General features: G+C 39.1%; 1 protein-coding gene across 1 annotated transcript; it reads left to right on the forward strand.

The window, feature by feature from the left end:
* The first annotated feature begins 8,067 nt into the window (after nt 1-8,067).
* tnfaip3 (tumor necrosis factor, alpha-induced protein 3) lies at nt 8,068-20,606 on the forward strand. Its single transcript, XM_079855375.1, has 9 exons — nt 8,068-8,346; nt 9,141-9,479; nt 15,652-15,842; nt 15,963-16,104; nt 16,209-16,379; nt 17,097-17,277; nt 17,597-18,492; nt 19,210-19,409; nt 19,503-20,606. The coding sequence occupies exons 2-9, from the start codon at nt 9,173-9,175 to the stop codon at nt 19,761-19,763; spliced, it is 2,349 nt and encodes a 782-aa protein (XP_079711501.1). The 5' UTR covers nt 8,068-8,346; nt 9,141-9,172; the 3' UTR covers nt 19,764-20,606.
* Nucleotides 20,607-24,512: the final 3,906 nt, after the last annotated feature.

The following is a 24,512-nucleotide window of genomic DNA, read 5'->3' on the forward strand; positions in this document are numbered from 1 at the left end:
TTGTATGCTTTTAATGAAGCTCTGGAGTAGCGTGATGGGAAGTGAATAAGGTAACGTCAGCTGTAAATGTCACCGAACTCAATGTCAGGAAGTTTTTCTACACATTAAATGCCTGTAAAAAGAACTTGCGGTGCTTCATATGGATCTATGATTCCTATCTTCCTCTTGTATACTTGATATATATTTTTGTGATGCTAATAAGTGCGATGACATGACGTGAAGAGTTAGCTGAAGCTAATAATAGTGGTGGGGGAAAACTCGATTCTGTTCAGTATCGAGATATTTTGCGCACGCAATTATATCAATACTGTAGCGCAAAGTATTGCAATATTTAGGCTAATTATAAAACAATTATACTAATAATTATATTATTAGTATAATAATATACTCCCTAATATATTACCCACCCCTAATAATAGATCTATTGCCATTAGACAGTCCATAGACAGTATAGCCAATGTGAGTAGCTGACGGATGTATACCGTCAAAATGGCTGACACACGGCTAGGGGTCACGTGACTGGGAGATCCCTATAAACGCCTCGTCCGTTTGGGGAGGTGCGCGCGCAGGCTGCGGAGCCAGGCGAAAGCAGAGCCCGTCTACAGAGAGCCTGCCCACTCCCTATTAAGTCCTATTGTACCGAATTTTGGTTGTAGTTCCACCAGAGTTCCACTGGGGGCGATCGCCCATGAGTGCAGAATGAATGGAAGTCTATGGATTTAGACGGCTAAATTTGTCTTTTTCACCCGATTGCCGTTGAGAAATCTCAGATTTGATTGTAGCTTTCGATTTCTTACAGGTTGAGTTGTTGTTGCCCATAACACGCTAGCATTCTGCTAATGAACGCTGATTGGTCAGTGAAGGACTGATTACGACCAGAGATACCGCTTGAAGGCATCGTGGCATCCGTAGCGGGACCAGAAACAAACAAAACAAAACCTCTTCTAGCACGTGTATTTCCCTGTGTCGGCTGTGTTGTCGATGCCTCGAGAGAAAAGAAAGTGCAGAGCGCGAAAGCACCAAAGTGACTGAAGGATTGCCGTAAAGCAGTATCTCTGGTCGTACGATGTGTATGACGTCATTGACATTTTAAAAGACTTTTTAAAGCAAATAAGTGACTCTAAAAAATCTAACACCCAGCAGTGTGTAATTTCTTTGCATCTCCTTTCGAATACAACATTCAAATTACTAGACAAAAAATTATATCCTGAGAAAAGTGGATTTTGAGGGGTATAGCGCCATAGACCTCCATTCATTCTGCACTCGTCCTGTGAGCGCCCTCATGTGGAGCCAGAGTGGAACTGCAACCAGTTCAGAAGCCGGAAGTTTACTGAGAGTGAAACTTCTCCCCTTATTAGAAATTCTCTGGCGAAAGTATAAACAAGGCTTAACCCCATCCATGACTTTCAGGGGAAAGTCTCCCCGTTCAGGACTCTACCCTATTTTCTAGAGAAGTTTCTACTCAATTGCTTTTTAATAAAAGATAAGGGGCTTATAATTTCTACACTTTGTCCTGCTTTAATGTCTCATATTTTGGGGTTAAAAAGAGCGGTCTGTCAAACACATCAGTGCATTGGTGTGTAGGGAAGTGAAACAGCCTCTAGATGGCGCCTGAGATCTTTCATGCCAAACTCAAACATCCTTATATTGAAGTATGTGAGATCAAGAGAGCTTGTTATCTTGTTATCTAACTCCAACAATCACCTTCATATAAACGAAGAACAGCTGATACTTCCATGCTTTTGTTTTAAAGCATACTGAACTTGGCTGGACGTTACAGAATGGTTTCACGTCCCAGTTCAGCAATGAAGTGATGTAAGCATTGGGCCTGGAGGTGTTGTCCTTCTGAGGGGTCCCGACATGTGATCAGAGGTGCAAGAACTCGCAACACCACAATACTGCAGTTTTACCTCTTAAAACTAGTAAATAGATCCATAGTGAAGTCTTGTGCATTTTCTGCAGCAGTAAATAACCTTGTGGGAGTTTCCGTCGACAGACAAAGTGAGTTCTGATTAGATTAAAGATTAGGAAAAATAGCTGGGACAGGAAGAGATCACCGCAAACTTCTGTGTGTCGTATCAAGGCTTTGAGGCAATCTGTGCTGATTGTGTGGTCAAGTGGATCGGGAAAACCTGAACATAGTTTTACAACATTCAAAATGATTCATGGCATATTGATGAGAATTACAGAGTCATGCATGAATACAGCAAATATTCTGAGTTTTCGTGTCAGAATTAATGACAAATAATGTCTGAGATGATGAAGATATATTAAAAATAAAGATTAAAAGTTGATTTTTTTTTTATATATCTAGAAAACAAATATCTAAGATTTAATGTAAGGAGGTGGAATCATAAAGTCAAAAATTATATCTTGAATACATGATAACATCCTAATCAATATTTTCAAAAGCGTTTTTGTTTCTTTTTATGATTTTTGAATGGATACTTGTTTTCCTGACAATGTTATAGGAATGCATGTAGGAAAACATGATATTTGTTCAGATAATTGAACAATGAACAACTGTATTTTTATTAACTAACATTAACAAAGATTAATAAATACAGCAATAAATGTATTGATCATTGTTAGTTGTTAGTTAATACACTAACTAATGTTAACTAATGACCCTTATTGTAAAGTGTTACCCTTAATTTAGACACTTTAAGCGCCACGATAAATACTGTAAGTGAATTTCAATTCAGAAAATGAAAAATTGTTCATAGAAAAGGATTTGTACATGTTTGGACACAGCAATAGATCTGGGTGAAGCTGAATGAAGGTGCTCTTCTTCTCTTGCTCTCTTCCTACTGGGAAACTTCTCAGTGACGTGATGATGATGGCATTTCAACGAGGGAAAGCTCGAAGGGCACAGATGGAAAATTATGAATTTCAAAAAGAAAATCCCGCGACATTTACATAATTAAAAACGGGTATGAAACCCTACCTCTGTGTAAGGTGAAGTCAGACTAACATTATATCATAAAATCATAAAGGTCCCCTTTAACACATTCTGTTGACTATAAGTAATGTTTCACCTACATCGACTAACTCTCATTAGAAAATGATTGTGATTTTAACAGTAAAAGACCGTAAAAATGCTTCAGTGAAAAACCGTTAATTGGTCAACAGAAAGTTTCCTTACTATATACGGTAAATAACTGTGATTACAGTTATTAACTGTAATCTATCAAATTCTAACTCTCATTAGAAAATGATCGTGATTTTAACAGTAAAAGACCGTAAAAATGCTTCAGTGAAAATTGTTAATTGGTCAACAGAAAGTTTCCTTACTATATACGGTAAATAACTGTGATAGATCTAATGGTACATTTAATGCAATTTTACTGTAAAATACCGTTAAATTTACAGTTTTTGGAAGTGAAAACGAACAAGTCATTGTATAATTTACAGTGAAAAACCGTAAATTGACATTCCCACAATTCCCTGCGTGACACTTCACATTTGATGTATTTTTGTTGAAATAACTATGTTTCGTCATAGTTTTCTTAGTTTTTCCTAATCAGTTATGTAAATTAGGGTTTTATGTTACATTTAATGTTGTTAAATTAATGTTTATTGTATTTTTAAAATTTCATGTGTCACCATGATGGTGTTTAATGTTTGTGTGAATCACACTGTGCAGCTTCTCTATATTCTGTCATGAATTATTTGTGATGAGCTTTGATTGGTCATGTGACTCTCATTACTGCTGTGATTGGTGGTGATCAGAGTATTACGATGGTTCATACAGATATTAATACAGTAGGTTGGTGAATTAACATTATATCAGATAATGAAATACGGTTTATTACTGTAATCTTCAAGTCTGTAAAACCTAAAATGTTGCTACTGTATTTTTTACGGGAAATTTCTGGTAACCACAGCTGCCAGTTTTTTCCCGTAATTTAATGTGTATTAGACTGTTAGGGTTAGTACAATAAGTTGTCATGTAGTTGCAAAGTTACTTATAGTCAGTATAATGTCTGTTAGTGAGCATCAAAATAAAGTGTTAGCAAAAATGTAATAGATATTAATAAATCAAAATATAGATTAGAAGATTTCAACATCAAAAATCTGACCGTTATTTAGTCATTCATGTTTAAAAGGCCCCAGTTGTAATCAGTGTTGGTCAAGTTACTTGGAAAAAGTAATTAGTTACTGATTACTGATTACTTCTCCAAGAAAGTAATCCAGTTACTTTACTGATTACTTATTTTCAAAAGTAATTAGTTACTTTACTAGTTACTTTACTAGTTACTTTTCAAAAACATGATGCACGAAATGAATACGCTATAAAGCAATAGACCTTTCTGCTTCTATTCTTTCTGCATATTCCATCATCTAAAATTGAATCAAATGAAACATTCTTTTTTAAAATTTGTTTTATTAGTTTCGGTATTTTAACTTTATGCACATTGCATCAATGATTCACTCATTAAGATGGTCGCCTGCCGCCTCCTACTGGCGGTTTATAAATATTTCTATGCATAAATAATATTTCTTATTTGTATATTCAAAAAATATTTTAAATAATCTCATTACATTATTAAATGCTTTGATTGGTAACAGCCCTTTAGCATCTTATTATTCTATTGTAATTTATTGATCAAATTTAAGAATTTTAAATGAAAGATGAGGCAAACGATTAGGGAAAAATGCCCTTTATAAAGGTTAAAATATCATAAATATATACATTTATATATGTTAAAGCTGACTGAACTGATGAGAATACTGATTCAGAATAAATTATATTTACAACACACATAAAAAAAAATCACATTTTTTTCCTGTTCTAACAAATGTTTTTACTCGGACAAGTGAATGACCGACCGAAGGACAAATGAAAAGGCTTAAATGTTGAGCCCTGGTATATATTTTTTATTATTATTCATTTATTTACCCATAAACCTGTCTTTAGGAAGCCATAAGTTACAGTGGCAAGAATAACTTTGTGAAACCTTTGGGGGTGGTGGACAGAGAGGAGTATGCCTTAATCTAGTTGATCATGCATTTCTTTTCTTTTATTCCACAGCTGATGTGTGCAGTTTTTTATTGCTTGCATTAAAATAATTTTCTCTTGTTTTGTTTTTTTAATTGCAGTCTTTTTCTTCTGCCATTCATGCTTATCAGCTCCATGCAATCTTAAACTTTTCTTGGTTCAGCTGCACACAGTCTGAAAAGGTTTTTTGGCAGTTTGCTAAAATAAAAGACCCATTCTAAGAGCTGTTGACTTTTCTACCTTGGGAAAGAACGTTAAACGAATAACTTTAAAAGGCATGACAAATCATGACATAAGACTGACATCACTCACAACGTACCAATGCATTATTATCCCTCATGAACAAATATAACGTCTGATGTTTGCACGTGCATACAGTTTACCATTACGACATCGTTCATGAATAAACATGACGTCTGAACACGGACAAACGGTGCGTGTTGACGCCTCAAAATTAACGCGTTTCGTTTAAAGACTTTTGAACGCGATCGCTTGCCATAGTGTTTACCACTGACTTCGCGGCGCTCATGTCATTGTCACTCACGAGTCACACGGCTCACGTCGCGAGACAGTCTCGCAGTATAACGCAGTAACGCAGCCTGCTTACGGGGAAGTAACAGTAATCTAATTACTGTTTTTGCAATTGTAATCCCTTACTTTACTCGTTACTTGAAAAAAGTAATATTATTACAGTAACGCGTTACTTTGTAACGCGTTACACCCAACACTGGTTGTAATGGTATTTTCTACAGTAATTTCTCGAAAGTAACGTCATATATGGTGTGTCCATGCAAATGAATGGAAGTAAACTAATGCAATAACTGTTATTCTTCAGTTTCCTGTGGAGGGATTTCTGTATATTTCTCATTGGGTCACAGCATGTGCACTTTACACATTTAGTTCCCTTTAAAGTCGGCATGAACCAGAATCCATGACCGACTTGTCTTCCCTATTGTGTGTGAAACAGCTTCTCGGATGAGGAAAACCATCAGGAATTGATCGGATCGCTGTCGTTTGCTGCAATTGTTTCATGTGAGTGAGAGGTTGTTTAAAAATAATCATTTACACGGATTAATCATTTATAATAAATACTGCAATATTCTATGAAATAATAAGACTTCATGAATCAGATTTCATAACTTTACTAAAGCCGGGGTTTGAGGCACTGCAGGGTGTCAGGTCTTTAAAAATGTATGTATTTAATATGAATTATTATGTTCTTTTATTTATGGCTGAAATCTCTTATATCATAGTTGATTTAAGAAATATAAATCTACAGTATCTCTGTCAAACAGTGGCACAATGAATTCAGGGCATGTCAAAGGACTAGTTTAGCATAATGTAAAGATGTTTGTTCGCGTTATTAATCAAAGGTGTTACCAAGAAATGTTGAATGTATTGAATATGCAGAATGAATGACCCTGGCAAGAAATGAAATGTCAGTCACTCTTTATTGCCCTATTTATGATGGGAACTTCTGATCAAGTTCTCTTGAATAACATGCTCTCTAAACTTTACACCCACATCATTATCATCATGCACTATATGAATCTTTATGATTCGCCTATAGCATTCTATTTACATTTTTACCGTGGTACAGGTAATCTACTAATAAACAAACTCTTCAAGAGCAAGTTCAAGTTTGTTAGGGGACTCAATATTAACCCTCATACCAAGATTTTAGAGTAAACTATTGAAATGTGAATATTTGTATAATAGCAGCATTAAATTCTCTTTCTAGGAGCATCTTCAGTTTCACAGCCGTGCGCTTTGTAATATTGAATTAAACTGTCAATCTTCCCAGCTGACAAAAATATGCTCTAAAAACGTTTCACTTACGTTTCCATTAAGTTATGAAAACATTACTGCTGAATGTTCTATGAATTTGCAAAACGAGCAATTTTTTCTTGGTTATGCAAACGTTAAGGAAAATTCTATTTTATCATTCTTCAAACATCATTGGAATGTTTCTTTAGAATGTTCTCTGAAACAAGTAGCAACATTTAAAAAGGGAACGTTCTAAAACATTGAAGAAAAAAATGGTAACACTTTACAATAAGGTTCATTAGTTAACATTAGTCAATTATATGAATTAACATGAACTAACAATGACCAATACATTAACAAATTAATCTTTGTTAATGTTAGTTAATAAAAATCCAGCTGTTCATTGTGTGTTCATGTTAGTTCACAGTGCATTAACTAATGTTAACAAATACAACCTTTGATTTTAATAACGTATTAGTAAATGTTGAAATTAATGTTAACTAAAATGAATAAATGCTGAAGTATTGTTCATTCTTAGTTCATGTTAACTAATTAACCTTATTGTAAAGTGTTACCAAAAAAATAACGTTTTGAGAATATTATTAAAGATCAGAACTTTGAACAAACATTCTAGTAACGTTACTTGACCATAACTTTGAGAGAACATTATTTCTGAAAACGTTCCCTGTTATCTTGTTACTGTCAACCCTGTTCCCTTTCTGAAGTCATGACATAATGTGGATGGCACAATGTCATGACTGAACACAACCATTATAACTGTCTGTTCTTTATAATTGTTATAATCTTTATTTTGCGGTGTCCTTGCTACATATGTTACATAATAACAGTAAATTATGCATAATTACATGCAACTAACCCTCAACCAAATTCTAATTCTAATAATAAAAAGTACATGTAGTTGCTTAATATTACTCAGTACTTAAATATATAATTACACTGTAACAATGACACCTTAAAATAAAGTGTAACCCTTGTATGATTTAATAAGCCTACTTTAAGTCGCATTCAAATGAAAAATTAACGCAGAATGACAAATAATGTGTTACCCCATAAAGAGTCATGACTAAAAGTTCCTTTCTTGTAATGCACATTCTTTACATAAAATGGAACTAGAACATGCACGCGTATAAAATGTACAGGCTGTGACTTCCAGTGTTGTTATGTTTCCATATCTCACATAATAACCACTATGGGTGTGGCGAATCAAACGTCGAGCTTTGCGTCATCGACTCGAACGTAACGTAAGCGTTCAGCAGCGTCACTCACTCGCGCACTGACTCCCCCTGGCGGAGAAGACGAGGAGAAAACGCTTATAATGGCTTGTGAAAGTGGAAAGTACCTTATGGAAATCCCCTACTGGCTTTTATGTACTGGTATCATTCGGGCTGTCTAACTAGAAGCGTAGACTTTGCCGTGTTTTGGACGCGTCTCAAGCGAGCAGTGAAATCCAGTGGATCTCTTAAAGCGCCATGGACGATTAAAGTGGACTGAGTGAAGTAGCAGCAGAGCCAGAGCATCTTATGGGCTTTGTTGGTGGATACCGACATATTGAACAGGTAAGAGTTGTCCGATTCATCGCTGCCCGTTCCCTCGCCTCTCTAATGTCGCGTTTAGACTCTTTCCTAAAGCAAGCGAGCTTGATTTCTCCCATATTGTCTCAAGCTCAAACGCCAGGCTGTTCTTGTACGGACGGATACAGTCTTGTGAACGCCACGGATTTTGACAGCCATTGTTTGCGAAGACGTCACTTATCAGCGATTAAGAACGTTTAACGGAGAAAACGTTCTATTGTTGCCATGGGGACATACAGCTTCCGTTCGAGTGTTACAGTGTTCCATTGTCTAACGGCTTCTTCTGTCAAGGCAATTACGTAATTCGAGCGTCAGCAACTGATGTTAAAGCCTAATATTTTCGCGTCGGTCTCTATTGTCCCCGTTGTGCTTTGTGTTTAATAAAACTGTGGAGGATGTCGCGTTCCTCGCGAATATTTAAGGGAACACTGTCTGAATAAGTTGTCCCTAAAGAACCCCGGCAGCCGAGACAAATAAATGGTGTCCTTGCAGTCAATGGCATTTTTGTCTGAACCCATCTATTAGCGCCTGTTCTGGGAGTTTTGGAAAATTGATTGTGGGGGTGGACTTATAAATATCTTCGCCTTTCACTCATCTGACCTCAAGAGCCCTTTACCATGAGACTGGAATACACCATTAGCTTTCAGGGGCCACCATCAGTCTTTCAGTTCTTCACCTTTAGGGTGGAGGGAAATGAGGGGAAATTCTTGTCTGCTGCACATGGTCGTGGGTTGAGCGCTCCTGACAATGGTGTTGTTGTTTCATGTCTTCTTTCGCAGTGATAGCTTGGTTCTCCACTCCAGATATCACCATGTCTCAGGGCCAGAACTTCCTGCCCAAGTTCCTGTTTGTGAGTAACCTCCTGAAGGCCGTGAAAATCAGAGAGCGGGTTCCCAATGACGTGGTCAAGCCTTCGTCCAGCAGCGGCCTGATCCATCACCTGCGCAGCATGCATCGCTACACCCTGGAGATGATCCGCATGAGCCAGTTCCCGCAGGCCTTCCGCGAGGTCATCCAGGCGGCCATCTTGGACAGGGCCATGCAAAGCTCGCTGGAACAGGAGAAGAGGTTGAACTGGTGCCGCGAGGTCAAGAAGCTGGTGCCGCTGAGAACCAACGGTAACTATGCTGTGATTTTATCAGCCTGAGCTCGAGAAACTAAAGTTTCTTTTAAACCATTAGTATTGGTTAATAATACATCAATGGTCTTTATATAAATGCTCTATCATTCACCTTGGGAAGTGCTCAGTGTTGGGTATGTTACTCTAAAAAAACAGCTACTAATTACAATCTTTACTCACTGTACTAAAAAGTAGTGCGTTACTTAATAATAATCACTTTCTAAATCCCAAATCAACCTATCAACAATACGAGGATAGGCATGAGACTGCTTTAATTCTTTCAAATAAATAATATAAAATTGCACAAATTACTCTTGAACTGACCAAAGGGACAAGGTTTCATTAAAAACATATAAATCCAATTCCTTAGTAATTCCTTACTTTACTTTTTCAAGAGAAACGAAGTTAAATTACAGTAATTAATTACTTAGTAATGCATTACACCCAACACATGAAACGCTTCATAATATGTATGTTATAAGTAGTTAATATGCTGATATATATCAGCCAGGCCAAATAATTAATCACTATTTCCCATTTTTTTTGGCTGATAATCATGTCTTCTTGGTCAATTAACAAAAGAGGGGTAACACTTTATTTTGCAGTGTCATTGATACGTTACATGTAGTTATTGTAGAAATAACTATGAATTATGCTTAATTACATGCAACCAAACCCTAGTCCTAACCCTATAGTAAGTACATGTAGTTAATTAATATTACTCAGTACTGAAATGTATAATTACAGTGTAACAAAGACACCTTAAAATAAAGTGTAACCCAAAAGTGATATTTCTCTTATGGTGTAACAACTATTAAATTCATAATCACAGTGATTTTATATGCATCTCGAGTGCTGTTGTTATCAGAATTATAACATCTAAAGATATCGCATCTGCCATTAAGAAAAAGCTATATCGTTAGACCGCTTAAAAAAAAGCCAGTGCTTAATGGCAGACGGGAAAATCCTGCACTGTCTGTCACACGGATGTTTTTCCCCCTCAGTGTGCTTTGAGGGGCCGTGCCGTGATGCTGGGCTCCCGCGAGTGTGTGTGTGCGTGTGTGTGTGACTCTGGTGTTTCTCTTGCTAGCTCAGGGTCAGGTTGCTCTGCTCTTCTCTTATGAGTAATGCTGTGAGGGAAACTTCTCTGTACTTGCCATTGTTGCTCCATTGTACAGTCACTATTTACAGTAACTGAAATTAGGTAAACAGAGACTTCACGCATCTCATTTACTCATTACCTTCATTACCATTTATCTGAAGTAGTCAACAACCTAGTGCTGTTTGTTTGTTAGTTTCATTATTTTTATGCATTTGTGATAGAAGATGTCTTTTGGCCACGTCTAGTTCCTGATAGCTTCTCGTTTATGTATTCTGGTAAATTTCTTGCATTAAAAAAAAAAAAAAAAAAAAAAAATTCTGGAAAGCACATTTTTCCCTCATAATGAAAACAGGAATTTCCTATTTTAAATCACACGGGATTATGAAAGCGCTAGACTGGAACATGTTGTTGAAAACGGATTGCGCTGATAAAACCCTTAATAGATTATAGAGGGGAACTGGAATAAATGTAACGCTCAAATGTAACACCGCTAATAACGTAACACACAATGCAGCCAAAATGGCCATTTGAGGTGCTTCCTTCTAAACTTGTATCTGTGTTTGTCTTAATTTTCTGACCTTATTTGTTAGGAATATAAAAAAAAAAAGCCCTTCCGCATTAGTTTAACAACTTCCTAGTTCTCTGTTTGCATGAACGGTAGATTTTAGACGGCTGTTGTATTTTACTGATTTATAAAGTGCGTCTTTAGGATTTCAAGTTTAGTCAAATAGTTTGATCTGGTGCTCTTAAAGCAGAGGATATGTCTAAAGTTTGAAATGTACATTTACATTTATGCATTTATCAAAAGCAACTTACATTGCAATATTATCATTATTATTAGTTTTTGCATTCCTTGGGAATTGAATCATGACCTTGGCACCATTGATGTGCTGTTTGAGCTACAGGAATAAATTGTGTTGATTACCATTAGTGTGTACAACAATAATATTTAGTGTATGTATATATATATATATATATATATAATACCGGTATAGTATTTATTTATTTACTATTAAACCCCATTGCAGTTAGGTCCTATACAACATGAGTAACGAATGGACTAATTGATATTGATAATGAATGACTGCTGACAGGCAAAACTACAAAGCTTTATGTTAAATAGTTCATGTGCACATCAATTACTCTGCTTCAGCTTGTGCATCTGATCGTATGACAGTAAACTCGGGGAACTGTACAATGTTATTATCATATTTACACAATGCTTCAGTCATTTTCTTGAGGCTGCACTTTTCTCCTGTGACCATGACAGTAAAATCCCAGTAAGCAATAGTCGTCATTTCACCATCTAGGTTCACTTTAGACCAGATATAGTCCGGCTATGAGTAACACACGTATAGCCAAAATAACCTTGAATTTAGTTACACGTCATTTTTGCCAAACTAACTTGAGAGATTTATGATATTCCATTATGTAAGCAAAGTAAACCATAATTACAAGGTGTTTGGTTTCATTTCGTCACTCATTTAATTTCCTTATCTAATTGATGACTAGTCTATTCTTGGTCTATGATTTAGACGTCTATTAAATTTGAACTGACAGCCCAAGTTTTGACTTGTTTTGGCCTAGACGTCAAGGCTGTTTGGACGGCTATTAGACTTAGTCTTTTAAACGCAAAATTGCTTGCTGGGATCGGAGAACTGGACAATGTTATCATATTTACACAATGCTTCAATCGTTTTCTTGAGGCCACGCTTTTCTCCTGTGACCATTATTGCTGAGCGTGTTGAAAAGGATGTGGTTGTATAGCAGATGTTGTTTGTATCCAGGATTTGTGTGTTCATTTTCTGTTCTTCTTTGTGGGGTTTTGCTGTTTTGAAACTGTAACTTCCCAAGTGACAAGTTTCACATAATTTACAGTAATGTGTTTAAATACAGTCAAGCTGAAAAAGATGGGAAGCTACACTTGCAAACTATTAACAAAAAGTTTGCTAACTATGAAAGTATTTGATGAGGGAATATCTTTATACACATGTAACTCAAATTAATCAAACTTGAACAGAACACAGTTTAACCAGAACATTACATTTAATAAGAAAAAAAGTTAATGGTTTGTTTGAGACCAAATGTGTAAGGACAGATTGGTAAATCTTCTATGATAGAAAGTCCAAGTTAATTGCTTCACTTAAATTAATCTACTTCAAAGAGGACATTGAGCTCGATCTACTATAAATCTGCATTCTCAAGCAATGTGACATAAAACCACAACTTGTTAAAGTCCGTCTGTAGTCAATCATTTTATCCTTTAAAATCTTTGATCACAATAATGACATATTTAAATGTTTTTTGCGTGGAAAAAATTTCGTCATATCTTAAAATATCTTTAAATGTAACTCGACACCCTTGCTATATTTAGTATATGCGGTTCTATGAATATGCAAATGAGCCCCGCCTCCACTCACTCACTCAGCTCAGAGATCCACTGGTTGACGATCACACGTTGATCTGATTGGTTACAAGGTAGTTTGTGACGTCAGAAACACCAGCGATTTCAAAGCGTGTTTTTGAGACTGTCTTTGGTTCACTGCAGTTTTAAGGAGGAAATACTCAGCAATGGTGTCGACTTATGAACTTACACATGGTTTGTCTTAAAGCAGATTAAAAACACCACATAGACACATAAACAACATTAAAAGCTGGATTTTCACCACAGGGGGACTTATTTTGAAAAGCGCTTCTGGAAAATGTGGTTAAGTTGGTTGTTGTTATAAGTTAGCAGGACTACTTTTAGATAGTTGGAGTTTATTTGTAATGTTATCAATTCAGATCCGTTTCTTAATGTTAATGAGAGTATGATTTAGAGGTGATGTAGAATTAGTCGTTTTCTTTACAGTTATAAAGAAGATTGATAGCTCTATCAATATAAGATACAATTGTCTTCATAACCCAGAGTTGAAAGTCATACAGAAACTTACTCTTGTGTAACAAAAAGAAAACACAGTATATTATGCACTGTACAAATAGTTTCCATTTATAAACCATAGACCGGGTAAAACCTCCCTCTACTTTTGTGTTGATAACAGGTACAGACACAAGCCATGGCTTTGAACAATAGCACAAGTTTAAAGAACAGGAACTAGATCATATGTTCAGACTTCCCTTATCGGCCCTAGAGATGGCATGGGCACGGCACAGGCATTCCTGTGCAACATCGGCCCTCCTCTCTGGAAAGTCCAGATGCTTTATATCATGGCTCTGGTGTCAAGAGGAGTCAAGGGAAAGAAAAAGTTGAAGTGAAGCCCTTACGGCGCTTAATCAGAGAATCACATACTAGGGAAATTCCTCACAGTCGTTTCACACAAGCTCGCGCGCACATGCAAATGCGTACGAATGCGACTGAGCACACATGTTGCACAACATCAGAAAGAACACATAATCTAGGCCATGTACAAAGTTCTGCAGAGCATGCTTGTTTTTTTTTAGTGTTCAAGTTACTGAATGGTTAGGTTACAGAAAAGTTATTGATTTACAAAAGTATATAAAAAGAGTTTTGAGAGACTTTAAAAAAAAAAAAAAAAAATTCCCTATAGGTTGGCCCGACATGTTCAAACTCCTGTTGGGTTGTTGTTGCAGAGATATGGTGGTCACATGCTCTGTTTTTTAAATGCACACAGTTTGGATGAAACTGATATCTTTAAACTGCTTTAACAACTCTTGTGGAAATCCCCTGAATTGCTTTTATCTCATCCTTAATCTTGCGTCTTGACAAATACAGCTGAACTAACCTTTAGGTGTAAAAGATATTGCTGTCAGTGAATGCAACAACAAAGCAAAGATTATATATGTAGTTTTCAAATATTTTGTAGCTATGTAATGCATGCCAACCGGTTGCTAAGGCTGTGTGTGTTATGACAGTCTTGATGATTGAGAAAGTCCAAACAGGAACTGCAAGTTTCATAGCCTTTTTTGTGAATGCATGAATACGTCCTTTATGAACTTTTATGACCTGAGGTTTTTTTCTCCCAAAGTAAAGCCTGTTCGCAAACGTGATTATGTGTGTGGAAGGTGACGCTATCCTTCAGGACATCCAATGTACAGTCAAACCAAAATCTATTCAGACACCTTTAACATTTCTCACATTATCACAGTTTATTCGCTATAGTTTAGAAAATGTTAATAAAATTTGACAAGAACTCAGTTGATGTTTGACTGGTTTTGTCCATCCTTCTGTTAGACTGTCTCACACATGAATTATGTTGAATATCTGTCAGCTGTTAAATTTAACTACACAATTAGATAATACCAGTTTAGCTCAACCAATCACCAAGCAATGCTTCATTTAGTTCAGTCTGTGTGTAAAAAGAGCATTAGCAATTAAAGAAAAAACACTTCAGCAAAACATGCTCAGCTCAAAGTGTCTGGATAATATTTGGTCCCAAATGTCACTTGTAGTCGCTGTATGAAGATTTTTTGGGTATAATATGTCACAGTTTACTTTATTTTGCTCTCCTCGCTTACATAAATGAACTATATTGTCCTGCACACACTAGTAAAAAAAATATCACAAATGATATCTGGTGTCTGAATAATGTTTGGTTAGACTGTGTAATGGCAGATCTGCATGCTTCCATGTTTGCAGAAACTGAGTGGCGATTTGGGATTAATTCCTCTGGAGCCTCAGGATAGTAATGTCCTGATGGCACCACACGAACATGCATCGTCCCAAGCCCTTCCCAGCAAACAATAGCCGTTATTTCACTGTCTCAGTTAACTATAAACCCAATATAGTCCGACTATGAGGAACCCACTTCTAGCCAAAATGACCCTGAATTTGAAAACATGTAGTTTTTGCCAAAATAATTTGCGAGATGTATGATATTCCATCATGTAAGCAAAGTAAACAGTGTTCGGTTTCATTTCGTCACTCATTTTATTTCCTTGTTATCTAATTGATGACTAGTCCATTCTTGGGTTATGGTTTAGACAGAATGTTTTGGCCTGGACGTCAGGGCTGTGTTTGGACGGCTATTAGACGTCTTTTAAATGCAAAATTGTTTGCTGTGTTGTGACTGTCCAGAGATATAATCTGTGTTTGTGTGTTCTGGTTTAGGTGATGGGAACTGCCTGCTTCACGCAGCCTCTCAGTATCTTCTAGGGGTTCAGGACACGGACCTGGTGCTCAGAAAGGCTCTTTACGCAGTACTGAAGGAAACAGACACTAGTAACTTTAGGACACGCTTTCAAACAGAGCTTCTGCACTCGCAGGAGTTCACCCAGACCGGCCTGAGATATAGCACTTTGGTAAGCACTTGCACCTTCACGACGAACATGCAAAACTGCCAGGCAAAAATTCATAACTTTGTCTTTTGGATATGACAAGGGTATAACTCATGGATATTTGCAATTTGTTTTGTTTCTCAGAACTGGGAGGAGGAATGGGTTAAGATTGTAGAAATGGCTTCTCCAGTGTCCAGCAGTAACGGCCTACAGTTTGACTCTTTAGAGGATATTCACATATTTGTGCTTTCAAATATTCTACGGAGGCCAATTATTGTTATTGCGGGTACGTATCCGTAATACAGGAGCATTTCAATAGAATTGTACAAACACAAGTGCATTAACATGACCATAATATATAACTGATTCATTTATTTATTTTCTCAACAGACCAAGTACTTAGAAGTATGAAGTCGGGTTCCTCCTTTTCTCCCCTCAATGTGGGGGGCATATACCTGCCTTTGCACTGGCCTCCAGGAGAATGCTACAAATATCCCATAGTGCTTGGATATGACTCCCAGCACTTTGCACCCCTGATCACAATCAAAGATAGTGGCCCAGGTACGTCACTAGACATTGCACTACTCTTGTTGACCGAAAAAGTTTATTTATTTTACTTCATCGAAATGGTACGAAACTTGGAGAAGGTTTTTGCACTTGCTATGTGAACACACACACACACACACAAAAAAATCATGGACATGATTCGAAAAGCTTAAATGGTCCGGTAAAAAATAGTCACACTTGTGCTCCTCACGGTTTAAAATTAGTGCTTTGGAAATGAATGGGAGACGAATTTCATCTAGTGAAAACTTTTGGTACCGCAGCCAAACACAATCTCACTGAAAGCTCATTTTCTGAGATATTAAGCTCACATTTGGATTTAGAAAATATATATTTCATATAAAAATTGAAAATAGTATTTTTGTGCAATACACGTAAAATTCTGTTCCTTTTTTTAAGTTAACTTTTTTCACTTCAGCAATAATCTGAAGCCAAGTGTCGTCTTTGAAAAGAGATCAAACTTAAGTCTGTGATTTAATGCATTCATGATTTACGTTGGAAATTAAATTTTCAGGTCTATGCTCAAAACGTGAATAAATGGATTATAAATACAGCGTGAGCATAATTTAGTATAAAAAATCCCCTATCAAAATAAAATATAGGACATTCATTTCATTGACAAAAAAATGTTTTGACCGACACGTGAAGAGCACCAGAGGGTTGCTCTTAGTCGGCCCAGTGTATTTGAATATGTGATGTTTGTGACCCGTTCAGAGATCCGTGCGGTGCCGTTGATAAACCCGGGACGAGGAGGGTTTGAGGAGCTTCGATTGCACTTCCTGACAGAAAAGGAGCAGCAACAGAAGGAGAAGTTGCTAAAAGACTACCTAATGCTTATAGAAATCCCTGTCATTGGCCTGGGCTACGATCCCACACAGATTATCACTGCGGCCAGGTATGAGCTAAAGACACTCTTTGTTGAAGTCTTGCTGGTTGTTCCTCAGTGTAACCCTATAAAGTCATGGCGCTTTGTCGTGTACCTTTTTGTAGCACGCTTTTCTCCAGAGCGGCAATGAATGAACTAAATGAATACCTTTTTTACAACAACAATAAGTGAACTTGCATAAGATGGACTATGACACTATTTTCTTCTAGAAACAAACTTTGTTGCATTATTTTCACTGTAAAGCTGCTTTGAAACAATCTGTATTGTAAAAAGCGCTATATAAATAAAGGTGACTTGATTTCAAAATCTTGAATCCTTCCTCCATCAGACTTGATGAAGGCAACCTACCTGAGGATATGAACCTGATGGAGGACTACCTACAGCTGGTAAACCATGAATATAAGCGCTGGCAAGAGGATAAGGAGTCATCATGGGCCCCCCAATCCCAGCGTCCCCCTCCCTTCTCGGTCTCCCAGCTCTCTCTCATCGAGATCCGCTGCGCCACACCCCGATGCACCTTCTACGTCTCGGTGGACACTCAACCCCACTGTCACGAGTGCTTCGAGAAGCGGCAGGCGGGTCGGAAACCAGAGGCCATTTCCAGCTCGAATCAATCGTCGTCCTCGGACCCGGAGAGCCGAGGGAGACTGGAGCGCTCAGTCCTTCCTAGCCCTCGTTCTGCTCCCCCTACGGCCCCAAGTCTAAGCCTTTACAGTGAGACTCATGCCATGAAGTGCAAGACACCCGGATGCTTGTTCACACTCAGTGTGGAGCACGACGGGTTGTGTGAACGCTGCTTTACGGCGAGGCAAGCCCGGTCCGCTGCCAACAGGCCGTCTCACGGATGGTGCCACGGTCAGTGGGTGCAAGGCGGCCGGGAACGAGAGAAGGAAACGGAGAGGGAGAGAGAACGAGAACGAGAAAGGGACACAGAGAGATGCGTTATGTGTCGACAGGAGGTTTTTAGGATATTCAATGGCCTTTGCCCGCCCTGCATGCAGAGGACTGCTGTTTCCGAGAGGGGAGACGCCCAGCAAGAGGAGCCTTCAACTGAAGCCTCGGTGTGGGCAATGCATCGGGAGACCGAACGCACGGGCACCACCGGACACACCTGGCAAACGCCCGCCGCCCGGCCGTGTAAACGCTCCGGATGCCAGTTCTTCGGGACGGCAGAGAAGCTGGGATTCTGCACTATATGTTATCTAGACTACCAGACCAATCACCGTAAGTGCAACTATTCTGCATTCACACAAAACTCTTGAAAAATTCACAAAATATCATCTCTCAACTATAATCAGGGTTTGAAATGAACTTTTTCACTCACCGGCTAATTTGGTTGCTACATTTTTAAGTGACCACATTTTTCTAAATGTCATAATCATTTGTTAACATACAAGTATTGATTACTTCAATGAGCTCATCGTTTCTGCCTTAAATTATTACATTGTTTACATTTTTAGCTAACTGTGATTTTTATATTTTCTGAAATACATAACTTATCTCTGATAAACAGATCACTCTAAACTGTAATGTGGACTCATGCTGCTTTGAAACAATGTGTATTGTGAAAAGCGCTATACAAATAAATGTGAATCGAATTGAAATGTGAATTACCGGCCATTCTACTAGAACAAATATTCTTAAGCTATATATATATATTCTGCGCAATATGCTGTATTTAATATATCATGATTCGAGTATTTGCGCTAAATCTGCACAAATTTGGCTTACATGAACTTTTGTAAACATAATAAGTAACATGCTAAATTGGCTAGTGATTTGACAGCGTTACCCGCCACAGTTGATTTTTACCCGCGGGTTGGCGGGTGTGAATTTTAAACCCTGGTTATAAAGTCTCCACTTCCTTTTGGGTTCAGGAAGCAGTTCATAGACATTGTGACGTCGACCACAGGATCAAACGTGTGATTTTTGTCTGCACAGAGGCCACCCCTGCTATTGTCCAGCCCAGGCACACGTCCGAGGCGGGCTTCCAGAACTGTCCGCGGTGCCGAGGTCAGGGATGCGGTGCCGAGGGAAAGGCCATGCTGGAGGGTTACTGCAACAAGTGCTTCGTGAAGGAGCAAAGCGCTAGACTCAACCAAGCTGCTAGCAGGGGCTCTAACTCCCCACCTCTTGTCACGGTAAGTGTCCTTATTTGCTGTTGTGGGGGAAGTTTGGCTCTGCTTGAGTGTTGAAGAACCGATTAAGCAACAAGCTCTGTTGTTTCTGTCCAGCGGGCCTCGAAACCACGTCCACCGCCAGTGCTCAACCAGGCTCAGTGTCGGCGTAGCGGCTGTAAGAACCTGTCCCCTGGCTGCACGGACCTGTGCCCGGACTGCATCAGCCGAGGCCAGCGAGAGGGTCGGCGTGCCCAGGCGCCCAAAGAGAAAAGCAAACAGCGCTGCAAGACGCAGGGCTGCGATCACTACGCCAATCAAGAGAAACAAGGCTACTGTAACGAATGTGACCACTTCAAGCAGATTTACCGAGGCTGACTGAACAGTTCAATGTCAAAAAGGGCCTAGTTCATCGTGCATTCTTGTGCATGCTGGCGAACACTCTTACACAAGGAACTTTGTGCCCAAAATCCTCCACCTGTCTTGGGCAGGGCCTAAAAAGCCCGGTGGTGCTGTAGAATTGGTGATTACCTCTCAAATGAAGTTTTTGGTCATTTGTATCATGTGTGTGTGTATAGGACTTACGTGAGATGCTAGCATACAGAAACTTATGATACACAGTGACGTCTAGTCACACACCTGTGGCGTCTGCTGTTTATATTGAACAGGGTAATTAACTGCAAACTTTCTCGAAAAATTGACGTGAGCATGTATAAGAATTGATCAGTGTAGAAACAAATTTGACCAAAGTTAATTTACTGAAAGTGTCTAAGCCAATGTGCATCGCCACTGTGGACTGCAGAAAGCCAACAGGCCTTTTTTGGAAGTACAGGAATGAGACGTACAACAGGGTATGCAGAGACCACCGAAGGACAGCATTTGATAGTTTATTCATAAAATGTAGGTTAAGTGCCAATGAGAGCTCGCTAAGCTGAGCTCGAATTTCATTTCCTGCTGCACCATTTGATGTCTGCAAGCAGTACGAATCTGTTGCCTTTGAGAATGTTTTTGTTTACCATTGATCACTTTTTCGCAAGTCCTTCTTGCTCTTGAAACTATTTTTCACTTTTGCTTGCCTTGCTAAACTTCATATGACTTGGTCTGTTCTATTGAATGGATATGTTCATTTCTCTGTGGCTGAAAAACTCCTTAAGTGCAATGAAAACCAGATACTTGACACCTCCCCGATGAATAGAGCCGATGAAATTACATTAAGCTGAAGGGAATTGCCGTGGCAAAAAAAAAAGGACGTAAAAAAAATTTGACGAGAAATGTCTGAAATCCCCGTCGGGATAAACAGCTAGGCGAAAACGAATCAGTCCAAACATAAACGAACCCAGGTAGGAAACGCCCCGCTCCTAGATCTGTGAACTCCCTGTTTCTCGCTGTTCTTGCCCAGCCACATTCTTTTGGTTGCACTACTCTCCTTTAAACACACAATGCCTCAGCCTATTCTTTGCATATGATTAGTATGCACAAACTGACATTCTCTATTTGAATATTTTCCGAAAAATCTGCAAAGACGTAAAGAGGAAAGATAGAGTTAGCTTCTGTGGCATCATTTATAAAGAAATAACTGTCTGTGTTAAACATTCCCATCTTTAAAGTCCAATATTGTGCAACCACATTTAGCTTTGTCTACTTGAGAATTAGTTTAATGTGGGCCTATACAGAAATGTGCTTTGGATAAATGATACACAGAAAAAATTTGCAGTCGAATCATAAATTTAAGAGTGTCTGCTCTTCAACTACTGGATCTGTTCAGTCAGTTCAGATCATCACAAACTTGCACAATACTTAATAAGCTGCTCTGGAATTAGGAACGGTACTCCTGACTTACTAGTGACATTCCAGTTATAGACCTAGAGGAATATAGATGACAAGATAGAAATTTTGTGCAACCTTTCATATAGAGTATTGTATGAAAAGCCTTGTTTTTTGGTTTGTTTTGGTATTTATTCACAGCAAATATTATCTGTAATGTGTTTCAAGAATTATTTATATGTGGTCCTGGAATAAATTATTTTTAATAGAAAAACAAAAGTCAGTTTCCTGTGTCTGTTTACCTTAATCTGCTTCTTTTTTTTTTTTTTTTTTTTGCATGTTAAAACAAGAAGCACTAGAAAGTGCTTATTAAGCAGTGCATCAGTTTGTGACACACAACTGTATTGTGTATTAATAAAGTAACATTGTTTTTGGTATTGTTAGCAAAACAACGTTACCATGCCAATGTCTGCCACTAAACAACTAGTTAGGTTACTGTGGTTGGGTGATTTCCTGATGACCGCTTCAGGCCGCACTATGAACAAGTGGATGATCGCAGTGCCAGACGAACAGGTTGAAAGAATATACTAACAAAGTCACATAATGACATGGGCTGAGCTGTGAGGATTACTGGCCAAAGAAAACAAACTTTGGCAGCTATCCGGAAATCATAGAACCATGTTACATAACTAGTGTCCTCTTTCATTCCTCCACAAACACCTGAAAAAGTAGTCAAGGCTGCTCTGGAAAAACTGCAGAACTGACCTTGTGAAAGCAGCCAAAGAGAATCCCAGGTGGAAGCAGTGCAGATGTCAGCCAAGAAAACACTTAGAATGCAAAAAATTGTCTAATGGAGTGACAATTGTGAGATCTCTACATAAGGGCTGCTGTCAACATCCAAAATATCAAAGTATAGGAAGGGAAAGATTTCTAACATGAGATATAGGGTGCTTCTCAATACTATAATTGATGCTTCCTCGTTTCCTCACTCCTCCATCCTATGACCCGGAAACCGAACGAATTCAGCCATCTTTGAGGACATCTCAATTCTCTAATTGCACCGCAAGGAACAAGGAAGCTTCCTATAGGGAAGCCTTTCTTGTCGAGAAACCTGACTCAGTATAAATTATCCTCCCCCTTCACATCTGTCACGATAATTTTAATTTATGCTTTACCTTTGCAGTTTAAATAAACTATATATCACAACAGTCCATCTTGCTTTATCTTTATTATTTATTAATTTCTTTTATAGCCAAACTCTAACAACATAAGGGCAGATCCTTTGAGCGCAGCTGATGACGCTTTGAACTGACGCTCGAGTGATCAAGAATATTCCAATATACAATGAAGTTTTCCTTCCATTCCTCCGTCCTCATTTTCTTTCCTTGCAGCCTTCCCTTGCATCCTACAGGAGGTGGAGCTGAGAAGCGAGGAAAGGAAACAAGGATGCACAAAGGATAACAAATGAGAAGCACCCATAGCTCTGGCCCTGGTAATGGTGTGACCAACTGCAAGGTACTGCAACTGCAAGTGTTGAATCCGTGGTCCAAACCCAAAGCTGGTGCCAAACACAACCACCCGAGTCTGAAACACAAGGTTATCCCTGAGGGAAAGCTGCCAGGGGTTTCAGGAGTAGAGAGAACTGTGGCTTTCCTGGCGGATCATTTGAGGTTCCTCAAGGAGCACCTTCTTGCACATGAAGGTTCTATGTAACATCAAAGACTATAGAATAACACAAGACACGTCACTCGTATTGTTTTGAATGGGGAAAAGTGCAACGTTCAATATGGCGGAATAAGTCCCGCCTTCTAAATAAGTCATCGTGTCACTGCATCCGTTAGAAGCTCCAGTTCCTATAGAAACAGTCAGAAGCGCGCTTCCACAGCGCATTAGCTTGATCCAGCCTAAAAAAAAATCTTTTCTCTCATGATTCGAGCGTTTATAAACAAAATTTATGAGACATTTGTTGTCAGATTTCATTGGTGATTTCAAATATGAAATTTAATCATAAGCTTGGCAAACAGTTTTGGAGAATTTGATGTTTCCCAATTCAAAGAGACAGGAGCTGCACTTGCATGCCATAGAGGCGCTTCAAAGATGGTCGCCGAGTGAAATGACTTGTCTTAAAGGGACTTTGTTAACTTTCCCACAATGGAGGCATCCACGCAAATAACCACCACCTGATTGTATGAACCCATAGGTACCATTCTCAACCAGTCATGCATGGTAGACACCAGATAAGAATCCTTCTTAGGTAAGAATCCTAAGGTTCTTTCTGCCAACTTTATGGTTCAGGTGGAAAACTGTCAAGGTGTGTCAGAACTTGCTCATGGAAGTCTGTTAGGACTTGCCTGAAAAGTCTTGTTTGTAGTCCTGCCATTATTTCCGTGACTTAGTTATGTCACCATGTTCCACATGTAACTGGTCCTACTCGACCCGCTCCGAGCAGGATTCAAACCGGGGTCTCTGAAGTGGGAAGCGAGTGCTAACAAGGACGCTTAATACTACAGCAGCTAGCGTCAGATGCTAGCACGCCTCTTGAGACCAGGGGAGTGAGGTTTACACGCACAGCTCTGACCTTTGTCCATTACACTCACACCCCTAAACCTCACCCCCATCCGGGTCACGGCACCAAATGTAACCAGTCTTACTTGACCCGCTCCAAATGGGATTCAAACTGGGCAAAGGCGGGTGCGCTAACAATGCTAGCACGCCTCTTGAGACCAGGGGAGTGAGGTTTACACGCACAGCTCTGACCTTTGTCCATTACACTCACACCCCTTAACCTCACGCCCATCCAGGTCACGGCACCAAATGTAACCAGTCCTGCTTGACCCGCTCCAAATGGGATTCGAACTGGGCGAAGGTGGGTGCGCTAACAATGCTAGCATGCCTCTTGAGGCCAGGGGTGTGAGGTTTACACTGGCCTTCGTCCATTACACTCACACCCCTAAACCTCACCCCCATCCGGGTCACGGCACCAAATGTAACCAGTCTTACTTGACCTGCTCCAAATGGGATTCGAACTGGGTGAAGGTGGGTGCGCTAACAATGCTAGCACGCCTCTTGAGACCAGGGGAGTGAGGTTTACACGCACAGCTCTGACCTTTGTCCATTACACTCACACCCCTAAACCTCACCCCCATCCGGGTCACGGCACCAAATGTAACCAGTCTTACTTGACCCGCTCCAAATGGGATTCGAACTGGGCGAAGGCGGGTGCGCTAACAATGCTAGCATGCCTCTTGAGGCCAGGGGTGTGAGGTTTACACTGGCCTTCGTCCGTTACTCTCACACCCCTAAACCTCACCCCCATCCGGGTCACGACACCAAATGTACAGTCCTACTCGACCCGCTCCAAAC

This window comes from Squalius cephalus (assembly GCF_949319135.1).
Source record: "Squalius cephalus genome assembly, chromosome: 21".
Lineage (NCBI taxonomy): Eukaryota > Metazoa > Chordata > Actinopteri > Cypriniformes > Leuciscidae > Squalius > Squalius cephalus.